General features: G+C 35.1%; 1 protein-coding gene across 1 annotated transcript in view; it reads left to right on the top strand.

The window, feature by feature from the left end:
• Positions 1–367: 367 nt before the first annotated feature.
• The window catches only part of LOC112026430 (cleavage and polyadenylation specificity factor subunit 1), a 29922-nt gene continuing 15407 nt past the window's right edge, over positions 368–14882 (top strand). Inside the window, exons 1-14 of the mRNA XM_024059116.2 lie at positions 368–1072; positions 2118–2271; positions 3596–3731; positions 4411–4556; positions 4730–4825; positions 5054–5106; positions 7633–7764; positions 10275–10326; positions 10456–10575; positions 10890–11024; positions 11851–11979; positions 12542–12619; positions 13532–13672; positions 14458–14552. Of these exons, the coding sequence (XP_023914884.2) occupies positions 579–1072; positions 2118–2271; positions 3596–3731; positions 4411–4556; positions 4730–4825; positions 5054–5106; positions 7633–7764; positions 10275–10326; positions 10456–10575; positions 10890–11024; positions 11851–11979; positions 12542–12619; positions 13532–13672; positions 14458–14552 (1961 nt within the window). The 5' untranslated portion in view covers positions 368–578. The remainder of the gene's footprint in view (positions 1073–2117; positions 2272–3595; positions 3732–4410; positions 4557–4729; positions 4826–5053; positions 5107–7632; positions 7765–10274; positions 10327–10455; positions 10576–10889; positions 11025–11850; positions 11980–12541; positions 12620–13531; positions 13673–14457; positions 14553–14882) is intronic.

Here is a 14882-nt window from a genome sequence, read left to right as displayed (position 1 = left end):
GGAGTCGTTTTCTTTGTATTGAACACGACTTCGCTGAAGTCGATTTCTATGCATACAAAATGACTACAAAAAGCTCGATTTTTTTATCTACAAAATAGATGTGAACAGTAAAATCGACTCCTCTGAAGTCGAATTGTTAGAAATGCAATTTGTTTGAAACGTTGCCTAACTAATTATATTGTTTGGGTTTTGTTGTTATTTTCTTAAAAATCCCCATAAAACCGTACAAACTCGTAATTTGCAATTTTTTTTTTAGAATTAAAAACACAATTTGAGTTAAAATTATGATATCATGTTTTCTCCAAGAAAAAAACACATTTTTTTAATTTATAATTAGATACTATAAAGGGTGGGGTGAAGGTTCCATTTCCATTTTTAATTTTTCACTCGATCTCACTGATTCACTCCTCACTGGTCAGTCTATAACTAAGTATTCCTCCCGCCAAACACAAACTTCATTCAATTCCCTCATTTCAAAAACCCTAAAAACTAAGTAAAACCCTCTGTACTCTCTCCTCCTCCACCTCCACTTCCTCAACGTCGTCGTTTTCCCTTCTGAAAATCCTAGCCTCTCAAAGATGAGCTACGCCGCCTACAAGATGATGCACTATCCAACCGGAATCGAGACCTGCGGTTCCGGCTTCATCACCCAGTCTCGCGCCGACTTCACTTCTCGCATCCCACCTATCACCTCCACCGACGGCCTCGACGCCGACTGGCCTCCGCGCCGCCACGACTTGGGCCCAATCCCTAACCTCGTCGTCACCGCCGCCAATGTCCTCGAGCTCTACATTGTTCGAGTCCAAGAAGACGCCGCCGCCACCGCCACCAGGGACTCCTCCGCCAGGGCTTCAGTCGAACCTATGCGCGGCGGCCTCATGGATGGACTCGCCGGCGCCTCGCTGGAACTCGTTTGTCATTATAGGTTACACGCCAATGTTGAAAGCATGGCGGTTTTGGCCGTTGGAGGTGGCGATGGCTCTAGGGGAAGAGACTCGATTATCTTGGCCTTTCGGGATGCGAAGATTTCTGTTCTCGAATTCGACGATTCGATCCATGGACTTCGTACAAGGTGAATTGAATTACGACAATAACTGCATTTCTCGTTGTTACTTGTTACAGTTTGGGAATTAGGTTTACTGTTAATAGTGAGAGTTGTCAAATGAACTATTGGAGGGTTGATTATCTTAACTTCATATGAAATATCGTGCTTTTCTAGGTAAAGAACTAAGATTGGTTTCATAACTTGCACACATTGATAATTCAGAACTTAAGCCAATGAGCTCAGTGGCATCTAAGTTTAAGTGTACTAATGTGTAGTATCATTTTCTCGACTACTGAGGTTCAGAAGTAATGCAATAAATAACGTTCATTAGACAAGAGGCTTGTAGCTCAACTTGCACCTCCTGGTGTTTCTAACAAAGATGTTAAGGGTTCAAATCAGCCCTCCCCCTTTTTAATTATCGAATTTATTGAACCAAAAAAAAAAAAAAAAAACCCCTTTTCATTACTAAAGTTAATAATATAATTTTTTTGATAGGAGAACAGGCTATTATTGAAATGAGACTGTATCGTGAAAATAAACATGAAGTAGCCTAAATAATTACAATGGGAAAATATCTATATATGAATTGACTCTATGAAGGAGTGAATAGAGTTACCTGATACAAAAGACCACTCATAAAGAGAAATAATGAAGGATGCTTGTAATACTATGACTTAGCATTATAGTTTTTGTACTCTTTGTGATATGTGGTTGATGGCTAAAGTTATTACTCGGACTCTCTTACTTTACCTTGATATAAAGCAGCACCATTTTTTGAGGTCAGATGCATATGACCCAAACAACGGTGATGCTGATGAATAAATAATTAGTCCCAAGCAAGAATGGTAAATTCCAAATACTTTTGAGATAAGTGTGATGCTTTTCCTAATGATAATTTTTTTTTTTTTTTTTTGATTTATGAGGACATTCTTGATGCAGATATGATACTTCTATTTTTGGAACTTATACATGTGTGTTTGTGCACGCATTTGTGTACATAATTATGATTTTAAAGTCTGTTTTGCAACAGTGGAAAATCATCATAAATCATAGATTTTTATCTTTCTTTCAGCTCTATGCATTGCTTTGAGGGTCCCGAGTGGCTACATTTGAAAAGAGGTAGAGAATCATTTGCAAGAGGCCCATTGGTGAAGGTTGATCCTCAAGGGAGGTGTGGTGGTGTTCTGGTTTTTGAGTTGCAAATGATAATACTTAAGGCTGCCCAGGTCTTTATTGCCTCCTATTCTTTGTAACTTAAAAAATCCTAGTTGTATCCTCATGTAGTTTTACATTGAATTGTTTAATTTATAGATTAATTCTAATTTCTACATTTTAAGTTCAATTAATTATGGGAAGGGAAACTTATTGGCTTAGCAACTGTTCTAAAATTTGGCTTGTGTAGCTTTGTAGTATCATAGTTCCAAGTGTTTGACTTGGTCATGGTATCCTGGAGGATAAGATATAATGTCAGACTCACACAGCGTGTAGAAATTTAAAAAATATTATTTGATGTGTAATTGAAATAATTGTTTGGATCATATCTGTCATAGACAGCATCTTATGTCTTATGAAGTTTAAATTACATATTCACATCATCATTTGGTGTTCATATTGTGTAGAATTATTTAAGTACATATCTGAGTCTGCCCTTGGAAGCCTAAGTTTATGTTGGGCACAACTTATCTTGCACATCTTCTCAGTGAGTTTCATTTATTATTTGTTTGAACAATTTGCAGTGATACTTAATGTAAGAGAGATTCATGACACTTAGTCACGTTTTGCAATGTTGGATTTGTGATTTTGGGTATGGTTGGATTTTGCAATGTTGCAGGTACAGGATATAACTTTTGATGTTTAGGTCTATGTATATTTGGGTATGATTGGCTACTTGAGATAGCTTTTCCAGAATATCACTTTTTTGCTTATTATGTGTTATATGCATATTCCCAATTGTAGTTCATCAATTATGACATGTAGCACTGGGTGTTACATCTTATTTTCTGCTAGTACACGCCTAATTGTAGCATTATAAATACTATGCTTGTGCTGTTGAGATTGTAAGGCCAAATAATACTTGAAGCTTTTCACCTAAATAGGCTGGGTGCCTTCTATTCTGGTTAGTGGATTCTACCTTCCTGTTTTGACCAAGTAAAATTAACTTTGATATAGATCTTGTTCCCACAAAGAGTTCAAGGTAATTTTGCCAAATGTCTGGAATTGGAGAAAGTATCTTATGAGATGGTCTCAGGAGATTGGCTTCTCACAACATGTGGCTCCCACATGTTGTGGGAGGATGGTCTGATGAGATTTCCTCTCTTGAAATTGAGGGTACGGATGACTAGGATTGGTCCTTCTTTTGGTGCCTTTAATGGAGTTCAAAATATTAAACATTTAAATATCAAGGCATATTGACTTTCAAAAACTGGCATCCTCTATGCAAATATTTAAACTTGTATATGTGCACTCTGCATTTTACGTTTTGATGTATTTCTATGATTATCTTATTTACTGCAATTTTAGCTTTAATCTTCCAACTTTTGGCTATGTCAGGCTGGTTCTGGTTTAGTTGGGGATGACGATGCTTTAAGTTCAGGAGGTGCTGTTTCTGCTCGAATTGAGTCCTCATACATAATTAATCTACGAGATTTAGGCATGAAGCATGTAAAAGACTATATATTTGTACACGGTAAGCGTTACCTAGCATTTATCCTTTTGTTTTAGATTTGTCTACTGGAAATTTCCATGAGCCACTTTTTTTCCGCTTTCCCTAAGCATTGAAAGTGTGCACTTATTAATGTTTAATATTAAGGAGCATATTGAGGATGCAAACTTGGCCGTCAGTTTGAGAATGCACAATTTAGCCCCTCCCCCACCCCAAAATGGTTTAATAATAATTGATTGATCTAAATTCAATGGCATTTTTTACTTTCTAAAATTTTATAGCAACTTTGTTGTTTAAATTTTAATGTTTGATTGATATAAATATCATGGGAACCTTGAAGTTTTATTCTAAAATCTCCAATTGTTGGTAATGTTTTGTTTTTGTTTTTTAATTCATTATATCAATCAATTAATTATCATCATAATCATTATTATTTGTTTATTGTCCATTTCTCGTAAATCTACCAAAGGCAATACTAGTGCATTCTTTAGTTTCTCTTTATTTCATTAACGGTATGTTTGAAGTGGGGAAAAAAATGGCGGGGCAGGGGGGTGGGGGAGATGAGAGGAAAGATTAGAGGAGGCAGGGGGTTACAATACCCCCTGTATTTTCCCTATTCGTTGCAGGTTGTTTGGCCTTTAGTATTTGAAGAGTTGTGGTCCTATTAATACATTTCTAAAAATTTGATGTATTTACACTGTAGGTTATATTGAGCCTGTGATGGTAATCCTTCATGAGCGGGAGCTTACTTGGGCTGGGCGTGTCTCATGGAAGCACCATACTTGCATGATTTCTGCACTCAGTATTAGCACAACAATGAAGCAGCATCCTCTCATATGGTCAGCCATTGTAAGTTTTTTCTATACAGCCAATGGCCATGAAATATAACATGAATTTGTTGCATTTGACCAGGGGTGGAAATATGAGTAAGTACCATTATCTTGATTTTAGCAATTGGTATTTGGAAAATCATCTAATGTTTATATGTTTGTTTTCCTTTCCTTTTCTTTTCTTCTTGTTAGAATCTCCCTCATGATGCATACAAGCTACTTGCGGTCCCATCACCTATTGGTGGTGTTCTTGTGATTGGTGCAAATTCTATTCATTATCATAGTCAGGTATTATTTTGTTGCATAATAGCTACTTTCTGCTTCATTATTATCATCAACATGATCATCATCATTGTACTTATCCCCAAAAAAAATCATCATTCTTGTTATTGCCATTAAGATTAGCATTATTACCGTTATAATTTCTTTCCGTGCTTTCATATGGTGTTGTAAGTTATTTGATGTCTACAAGTTCATCTATTTGTATGTTAAATCAATAGTCTCATATTTGTGCAGTCAGCCTCATGTGCATTGGCTTTGAACAATTATGCTGTTCCTGTTGACAACAGGTGACAATATGCTCTCTCTTTGTATTAAATTGAAAATTTAATTTAATTTCATTACATACATGTTAGATCTAATATGTTATATCTAACATCACTAACTACTTCTATAAAAAAAGATGTATTTTTTTATATATTTAAATTGGGTAATATGTTGCTTGGGGTACATCGTTTATGCGTCCATTTCATGTCATTGTTCCCATGTCTTAAATTCCCCTTCTCTAACAAAATATGGATAGAAAAAATCCATCAGACATTGTAGCTCTCTTTGGAACCCAATTAGTGTTAGAGCTGATCTAAATGGCAAACATTATAACTTCTGTTTAATGCCATTCAAAACATGACATTTTTGGGCCAATATGTTATTATGTCTTGACCCATCTTCCTATGCATACTTCATGGAGAAGTATATTAGGGGAGTAGTGTCATTAAAGCAATCCAATTAGAAATGAAGAGTATGATCACAGACTAAATGGACAATTGAATATGAATGGAGGATCTCTTTATTATTTTTCTTTTTATTGAATGGAGGATCTTACACTGCTCACCACCCCCCTTACCAATCACAATTAATTCATATTCACCATTCAAAACCATACTGCTTCTAGAGTCAGCCAGCGACATGGTTAAGTATTATTAGGGCAATGGCTGTGGCGATATGGGGCCGAAAGAGAGCTACTTTGGATCAGAAAAAAAAAAAAAAAATCCTTCAGTCTTCTTTTATGATCTTACTAATATCAGTTCTTTTTCTAATTTAACCCTAGTCTCATTTCTATTCAAGAACCATCACTCTACATCTAAACCATCTTATTTCCCTTGCTAAACCTAAATCCCCTAGCCCTTAGAGCATTCACATTAGCTCTTGTAAATTCTATGTCTATTTTACATGAAAAAACCTACTTTTCCTATTTTACACGTCCACTTTTATAATATACCCACACCAGTTTATCTATTTTACACATTTATTCAATAAAATATTCATTATTTTACAATTTTTTATTATTTACTCCCTCACTGCCCCTCTCTCTCACTGACCCACAGCTACCATCATCACCACCCAGCCACCATCACCACCATCATCAGAAACCAAAAGCCATTAACCCACACAGATCAACCAAAATCAAAGAAAAATCAACATCAAATCAACAGCCTCCATCATCACCGCCCAACCACCATCACTACCATCATCAGAAACCAAAAGCCACTAACCCACATAGATCAACCAAAATCAGAGAAAAATCAACATCAAATCAACCCTGATCTCCACCCAAAATCAAAGAAAATCAACATCAGATCAACAGCCACCATCACCACCATCATCATCGCCCAACCACCATCACCAGCATCATCAGAAACTAAAAGCCATTAACCTACACAGATCAACCAAAGAAAAGAAAAATCAACATCAGATCAACCCCAATCTCCACCCAAAATCAAAGAAAAAATCATCGATCGATCATCGCCGCCATCGATCATCGATCATCGAGACCTCACCACGTTGCCGCCATCGATCATCGACCCAAACCCACACCGCCACCATCGAGACCACGCCACACACCATGCGCCGATCTCGCCACGCTGTGAACGCCGGTGGCATGCTTTGAACGAGAGAGAGAGAGATGTGAGACAGGTAGAGAGAACTGAGGATGAAAGGATTGTGGAGAGAAAGAGAGGGCAGCGTCTGAGATAGAGAGGGAGCTGAGTGTCAGTTAGAGAGGAGAGAGAAAAAACTATTAAAAAAATAAATACATGAGCTACAGTGCCCGTGTAAATTTACACGGGTACTGTAGCTCGTTTGTAATTTTACACAAGTTTAGATGATTTTAAAAGAACTGATGTAAAGGGTTTTTTGGTTCAAAATGTGTAAAAGGGGTCAAAATGTGTATTTTACACATTTATAAAAGAGCTGATGTGAATGCTCTTAAACATCTAAAACCAATCACCAAACTTTCTAGAATTAAACTTCCTCATCAAGAAGTACTATATCCAATTTTGTTGCTTACGTCATTCTTTGTAAATTTCTCTCATTATAATAGTTGTAATCTATAGGAGATCAAATGTTGGGGTTCCTTGATGAATTATTGCTCAACAGACCAATTAATTAGTAGGGTTTTTGAATGAGACCTCTATTTAAAGGGACGCTATAATATATACTCTTACTGTATGGCTTTGGGTAGAGAAGATGGCAATTTTGTCACAAATTATTGTTAAATTTTTGATATCTAGTTATTTCATATCACGCCCTTGTTATATACTTTCATTGCATACTTTTATATTGTATACTCAGTTTATAAAACATGCAAAATATATTTGGTATAATTTTCACGAGTCATCACTATTTATTATCTCGCTTAAAATATATTATGTTGTCTTTTTCCTTACCTATTTTTTTCTCCCTTTGTCTCAGATTTATTGGATGTCATATTTGTAGCAATCACTTAGAAGGCATATAATTTGATTTTAATTCCCCTTGGTTGGCTTAAATTCAAAGCATTTTCCTCACTTTTAAAGTACATTTTAATTTTATTGCAGTCAGGAGATGCCTAGATCAAGTTTCAGTGTGGAGCTTGATGCTGCCAACACAACTTGGTTATTGACTGATGTGGCCTTGCTGTCAACAAAAACTGGGGAGCTGCTTTTGCTGAACCTTGTTTATGATGGCCGGTAGGTTACCATATTTTTTTTTAACTTGTTTACTTGTTACAATTGTCCTCAGAAGAAGACAAGATCTTGCTACTTATTTTTTTGTTTTCAATGTTTGTATATGGTTGGGTAGATAATGTGGGTAGTTTTTTCACCATACATAGAATTTTTATATCTAATTAACAGATACCAAAATGGGTGACTTGTACAAATTGATGTAAGTGATTAGATTTGGTATTGGTTGGTGACTTGTGCAGCGTTGCATTATTCTTATATTCCCTGCATCCTATATTGCTGGTCCTCTTCCAATTTGGGATGTCCCAAAATATGGTTCTCTTTGAAAAGTCAATGGACACAATATTAATGAGTTTTCTAAATTACGTTTTACTTTATTTAAAAAGTAAGTACCCCTTGTTGTTGGTTTCATTTTAGAGAGTAGTTTTGGAAACTTATGCCCTTTTATTTGAAATTGTTTCAACTTTGATTTTTATTAATATTGATTCACTTTGGCTAAAGTTATAAGGTCATTGAGGCTTAATATGGGGATGAAGGGGGTGGTTGGTGTACCAAACCAGTGTCAGGGACCTATGGTGTTAGTGTGTGGAAATCCATTAGAAGTGGCTGGCTGGACTTTTCTAAATTTCTTCGGTTTGATGTGGGTGATGGTATGAGGATAAAGTTTTGGGAGGATGTTTGGCATAGGGATTGTTCCCTTAAGGAAGTTCCTCCAATGGGAGGCTTCATTGGGACATTCGATTCCGTCGTCCACCACAAGATTGGGAGTCAAATTCATTTGATCGTTTTTGGGTTGTGCTTTATTCCACGAATGTGCGAGGGTGTTGGTGATGACAAACTTTGCTGGAAGTCAGCGATGAGGAGAGGTTTTGAGGTTCGAGGCTTCTATCACTCTTTATCTCCTTCTTTTGTCATTGATTTTCCTTGGAAAATGGTGTGGCAATCCAAGGTTCCTCCTAGAGTAGCGTTCTTTTCTTGGACTGCTGCCTTAGGTAAGATCTTAACTACGGAAAATCTTTGGAAGAGGCATATTGCAGTGTTAGAGTGGTGCTTTATGTGTAAAAGGTGTGGGGAATCGGTGGATCATCTGCTTCTTCATTGTCCTATAGCATATGACTTGTGGTCTATGGTTTTTTGTTTCATTGTTTGTTTGGTATACATTGGGTCATGCCGTATAAAGTTAGTGGGGTATTAGCTTCTTGGCAGGGGAAGTTTGGTAGACATCGAAATATAGGTTTATGGAGGTTTGTGCCGCATTGTTTGTTTTGGTGCTTATGGCGGGAGCGGAATGCGAGATGCTTTGAGAATTCTGAAAGGTCTTTTCTTGACATTAAGTTTTTCTTTTTCTGTACTCTCCTTGAGTGGAGTTTAGTTTTGCCTTCCTATTCTTGTCTTTTTCTCCCTGATCTTATAGATCATTGTAATCTGGGTTTTTGATTTGTGCCACTGTAGTACGCTTCCAGTGTACTTGGTTGGTTTTTTCTTAATAAAATCTCTTACGTTACTTATAAAAAAAATATACTGATTCATAAAATGTTCCCTACTTTACATTAGAAGTGACATCACTTTTAAGAGGATCTTGTTTGCTTTAAAAAAAAGATAAGGGTACCATAGGAAATTGAAGAAGTAAGAAAGGCCTTCCCCATTTGGAAAGTGATCATGTATTTTGGGATGTCTCTATGAAGAAAGCAATTCATTTTATAATTAGATATTTGGTAGTTGATGCTCTAGAGATGACCTAATTTAAAAGTTGAGACTTCATTCTTCTCCCTCATTATCAAAGTTTTATTTGTTAATCATTCATCTCATCAACGAATGTAATGTTTCAAGATCATTGAGAAGTAGTTTAATATTTTTACTTTTCTCTCCAAAATTTAGTATAAGTGCTTATTGTCAATATTTTATGTTTGGTATGGATGGACTTTAATTGGCATTGTTGTGCACTGGCTTACTTGTGTTTTAGCCTTTGTTCTTGAGGTCATGTGTGATTGGATGTCTGCAATGGGCAGTGTTCCTTACACTCCCCCCACTTCTCTTTTGTACTTTCGTGATTATATGAACTTTTAAATGTAATTCTTCTGGGGGAACTTTTTCCATGTCCTATGTGCTTGATTTTCTCCTTTATTTCAATAAACAATTGAACTTATCAATAATATATATTTTTTTGGCATAGTAGTATTTTATAATTATTTTTGGTTCAGATAGTGCATTGTATCACTTTTATGTGGTGAACAGGGGTATATGTACCACGGTATTGGTGATTTATATTACATTTCATTGAGGTTTTTTCTATAGTTGAGATACCTATAAAAAAATATGTATATAGATGAAATGAATGTATGTATTTCTGATCCCATATGTATGCTCCATTTTGTTCCTGTGAAGCTCTGAAATAATGCTTGCACTATGCCTGAATAGTTCCCCTATGTAACATCATTGGACTGCAAAGTAATAATCCTATATTTACATTATGTTCTTCTCAATGTAATTTGGAAGATTCTGTTTTTAATTTGCAGGGTTGTTCAGAGACTTGACCTTACAAAATCTAAAGCTTCAGTGCTTACATCGGTTGGTTGCATATTTTAGTGTTTTTCGGGCTAATGTCTTTTAGCATTGATCTATCTTGCATTGGTTTTATTTTTCTAATGCTTAGTAACAGCTGTTCTGGGAAACTACCATTTGTTTATTTTTATATAGGGGATTACAACAATTGGGAATTCATTATTTTTTCTGGGAAGTCGGTTGGGAGATAGTTTACTTGTGCAATTTACTTGTGGATTGGGTGGCTCGATGCTGTCATCTGGTCTAAAGGAAGAGGTTTGTATTGGAAATCGTTAACTTCTCTTGGCTACTTAGTTGTAAAACATTTTAAGTATAACCATAAGATTTCTTTGGCACTGTAATTTGATTGTACAGCTTAATCTATGTGTCTTTATCATATCACTTGATGAGTAATGAAATATTACAAATTTACAATACATTTCACTATATCTTAACAGCAAATTTTGTTGTTCATTGATATCATCAAATAAAGTTTCATCTTTCTCTTAATTTTTTTTTTGTGTGATTATTTTTCTATAATTGTTAAAGTCAAATTGAGGAGAAATTTTCAACTTACATCATCTTTGCAGGTTGGAGATATTGAAGGTGATTCCCCTCAAGTGAAGCGATTGCGAATGTCATCTTCTGATGCTTTGCAAGATATGATTAGTGGTGAGGAGCTCTCCTTATATGCATCAGCTCCAAATAATGCAGATTCAGCACAGGTTGTTTACCACTCTGTCAACTCTGAAGGCCTTTTTTCAGTTCTTTTCTGCCTAGTAATTACATTTGGAGAGTTTTTATGTAAAGATAAAGAGGGAGTTCCTTGGTAGGAAAAGGGTGATCTAAAACAGCAGATATAAGACACCTCCATAGCAATTTAAGCATCTATAAGAACAGATGCTGGTATCTAAAAATGGTGGCTAATTTTCCCAATCATAGAGAAGACTTGCTCATGTTTCCATCTGCCTATGGAATTCAATGGATTTGCCTATTCTTTCTAATTAGAATATCTAAAACTTTTTTTTGATTGGTAAGTTGCACATGCACTCAGTGGGTCTTGAACCCACAACCTCACCCACCATACTGCTATTATGAGTGTAGGAAGTACCAGCTGACCTATAGCTCATTGGTAAGGAAAATTATCTAAAACTATGGTGCTTTTCCCAACCACTCAGACTCCATCCTGTGTATGTGTACACCTTACTCCCCCAACAAAAAAGTTTATGCACTTTTGACTTGTATAATTAACCGTAGTTGTACCACCATCAAAATATTGTTGAACTTTTATCACTATTCCCTGTATATGTTAAAGAAATTAAGCTCCTATTACCTGCAATTTCTAGGATTTTTTTTTTATTATTTTTATTCCAGAATTGTTAGAAATTTGATTAATAGTGATTAATTTATATTTGTCTAGTTGGATTGACAAATTGTTGGTTGTAGATTGCAAATATCTTCATTTTCACAACTCAATTGCAATTATAATTAAATATATGGATATATACATATAATATTATGTAATGATTTTCTTTTCCGTAATGCCTGCAGAAAACCTTCTCGTTTGCTGTGAGGGATTCATTGATTAATGTTGGTCCCTTGAAGGACTTCTCATATGGTTTAAGGATGAATGCAGATGCAAATGCAACTGGACTTGCCAAACAAAGTAACTATGAACTGGTCAGTTTTGTGAGTTAGGTCACACCTTCTGCCCTTTGGATGATTGATGTGGTACAGGCCCTTACACAAATGATAAATAATAAATAAATAAAAGACATGACAAATTGATAATATAAATGAATAAGAGGAGTGGTAGAAGAAGAATCATGCCTTGTGGGCATTGAATTTTAGCATGTTTTACGACTACTTTTTATCCACTTGGACTTTGACTTAAGTGGTAACAGCTGGGGTTTGGTTGGATTGTGTAGGGTAGGATTATATCCAAATCTTAGCAAGCAAAAGAAAACTAAAAAGATGAAGTTTAGCTGTGCTTCTTTTGTGGAATTTGTTCTCTTGGTTTTATTGCTTGACAAGGCTTCAACCTAACAACAAATAGATATAAAAAAAAAAAGGAAAAGAGGAACAGAGAGAAAAGTCTTCAACCTACTATTTGAAAAAGGAAAAGTCTTTTATTTATCCATAGATTTTTTCAAATGATAAATGGTCTAAAGAGCAAGAACTTTTTATCATTTCTGGTCTTACTATCTGGAAGTTTATATTTACCTTAGAGATAAATTTTCAGGTGTGCTGTTCTGGTCATGGAAAGAATGGTGCTCTGTGTGTTCTTCGACAGTCAATTCGCCCAGAAATGATTACTGAGGTTTGCCCCTTCTCTGAATTTCTATTATATTTTCCTTGATATAAGATTTAGGAATTTTATGTCTTGCTGCTTGTTATTGATGAATCCTAGATTCCCCTTTTTAAAGATTAAGTACTGAAACAATTTGGTTAATCAGATTACTGCAAATCATTGCACCTTCAAACATAACCAGCTTTATTGATAGAATTAAACAGCCTTTAAAAAAAAAAAAATATATATATTTATATGTCTTTTTGATATGTGATAAAAACTATAAATTATTTGTATTATTTTGACTCTTTCACCTATTATTATAGCAGTCATTGTGACTGTAAACTTTATAGAATTAGTAATATTTATGTGCAGATCCATTTTAGAACGGGTTTCAGGATAATTGTGTATATGGCCGTGTCCTTATTTCTTGACTATTGTGCTTTAAGGACCTTTTTGTTGATGTCACATTGTCAATTTCCCTGGATAAATTGTTGCATATTTTGATTGACTATAATGCTTTCATCAGGAAACCAAACAAAATTCATTCCCACCGTGGAACCGTTAGTCACGCTGTTGTCTTTTTAAATTAATCATGTTTGAAGATTATTACTTTGCTTTACAAGCACTCAATTGACATTATTGTTAACAGGTTTGGTTCCCACCATGGAACCTTCAATAATGTTGTTTTCTTTTTAAAATAATGATGTTTGAAGATTATTACTTTGTTTTACAAGCAATCAATTTACTTTTGGTCATATGGAATTGTTAACTGGTTTGGTTTAGTAACCCTCAAAATCAACAAGTTGAAACTGTCTTAATGTGTTACTGTTTATATGTTTATGGCATGCTTATGCATTTTTTGATAAGATGTAAATTTTTGGTGTGCTTGAAAGCTGTTGGTCTTTTCCATATGTGATGCATACCCATTCCTTTATGCAGGTTGAACTACCAGGTTGCAAAGGAATTTGGACTGTCTACCACAAGAATGCTCGTGGTCATAATGCAGATTTTTCTAAAATGGCTGCTGATGAGAATGAGTATCATGCATATCTGATTATTAGTCTTGAGGCTCGTACAATGGTAATCTCATTTGCTTTGTATTAAACAGAAGTTGAAGATTTTTGCAAGAAAATTATACATTTTGTCTATGTGGTTGAACTATGCCTTTTTCTTATTGTAGTTTTTCTGTCTCTGAACGTGGTTATGATAATTTATGTCTGAGCAATATCTGAGTGCATTGTACATGTGTTCTTTGTTATCCTATGGTCATAGAACTTTATTATTTATTTATTTTTGTCCCTTTCCCTATTGTGGAACAGTGTCATATTAACATATTAACAATAAATGAAGTCTTTGTAGTTTACATGAGCAGTTTTTAAATATCAAACTCCTTCCCACAGTATGTGTTGTTTTTTATTTTTAATGTTGCTCTAATTTGTAGTGGATCCATTAATAATAAAAGGAGCTATATAAGGTATTGGAGCGAACTGAGTAGCCTAATTAAGAATAGAAATTGTAGGATTGTTGCCAATGAGCTCTAATTATCTGGGTGTTAATCTTAATATCATAACAAAAGAGAAAATAAATTGATGAACAGGCTGTAGCTGACAACACATTCACACATACACATACAAATATATGGGTCAGCTAGCTATACCCTTCTAGAGGCATACCATTTTTCCCAGAAAAAAAAAAGGTGCACACATACAAGTACCATTTTTTTTTTTTTTGGGTGGGTGGGGGGGGGGGGGGTGGTGTTGTTTGGTGGTGTGGTTTGGAGTGTTAATCACTTTGTAATTTTCATAAGATGCTGTCCATGTCACAATTTGTTTCTCTATAATGATGTTGGCCTGTTTTATTAGTAGGTACTTGAAACAGCTGATCTTCTTACTGAAGTAACTGAAAGTGTTGATTATTTTGTGCAAGGAAGAACAGTTGCTGCAGGGAATTTATTTGGAAGGTGAGTGTATGTAATATTTTTAGGTAATTCTATCATTTGGAATTTTATCACCTTGCCTGACCTATTCATATCTTCCTGGTTTGTGGTTTGATTCTCTTTATGCACACCCACACACAAACAGACATGCACAAATGTTGTTCCATACTATCATTAATGTGTTTCTTATAATTTTCTCTGAGTTTTGGGTTTAGTAGTTGGTTCATCCGCGTGGTTGTAATTGTCAATAGTTCCATACTTTTAACTCCTGGATTATTCCTATAATTGCAATTCAGTTAATTGTTTTGTTTCAATTTTTACCCCATAATTTTTGCTAGTTCCATATTTTTAACT

Source organism: Quercus suber, unplaced genomic scaffold (genome assembly GCF_002906115.3).
Source record: "Quercus suber isolate HL8 unplaced genomic scaffold, Cork oak 2.0 scaffold_143, whole genome shotgun sequence".
NCBI lineage: Eukaryota > Viridiplantae > Streptophyta > Magnoliopsida > Fagales > Fagaceae > Quercus > Quercus suber.
The sequence above is the reverse complement of the archived record's forward strand: the minus strand, read 5'-3'. Positions and strand labels throughout refer to the sequence as shown.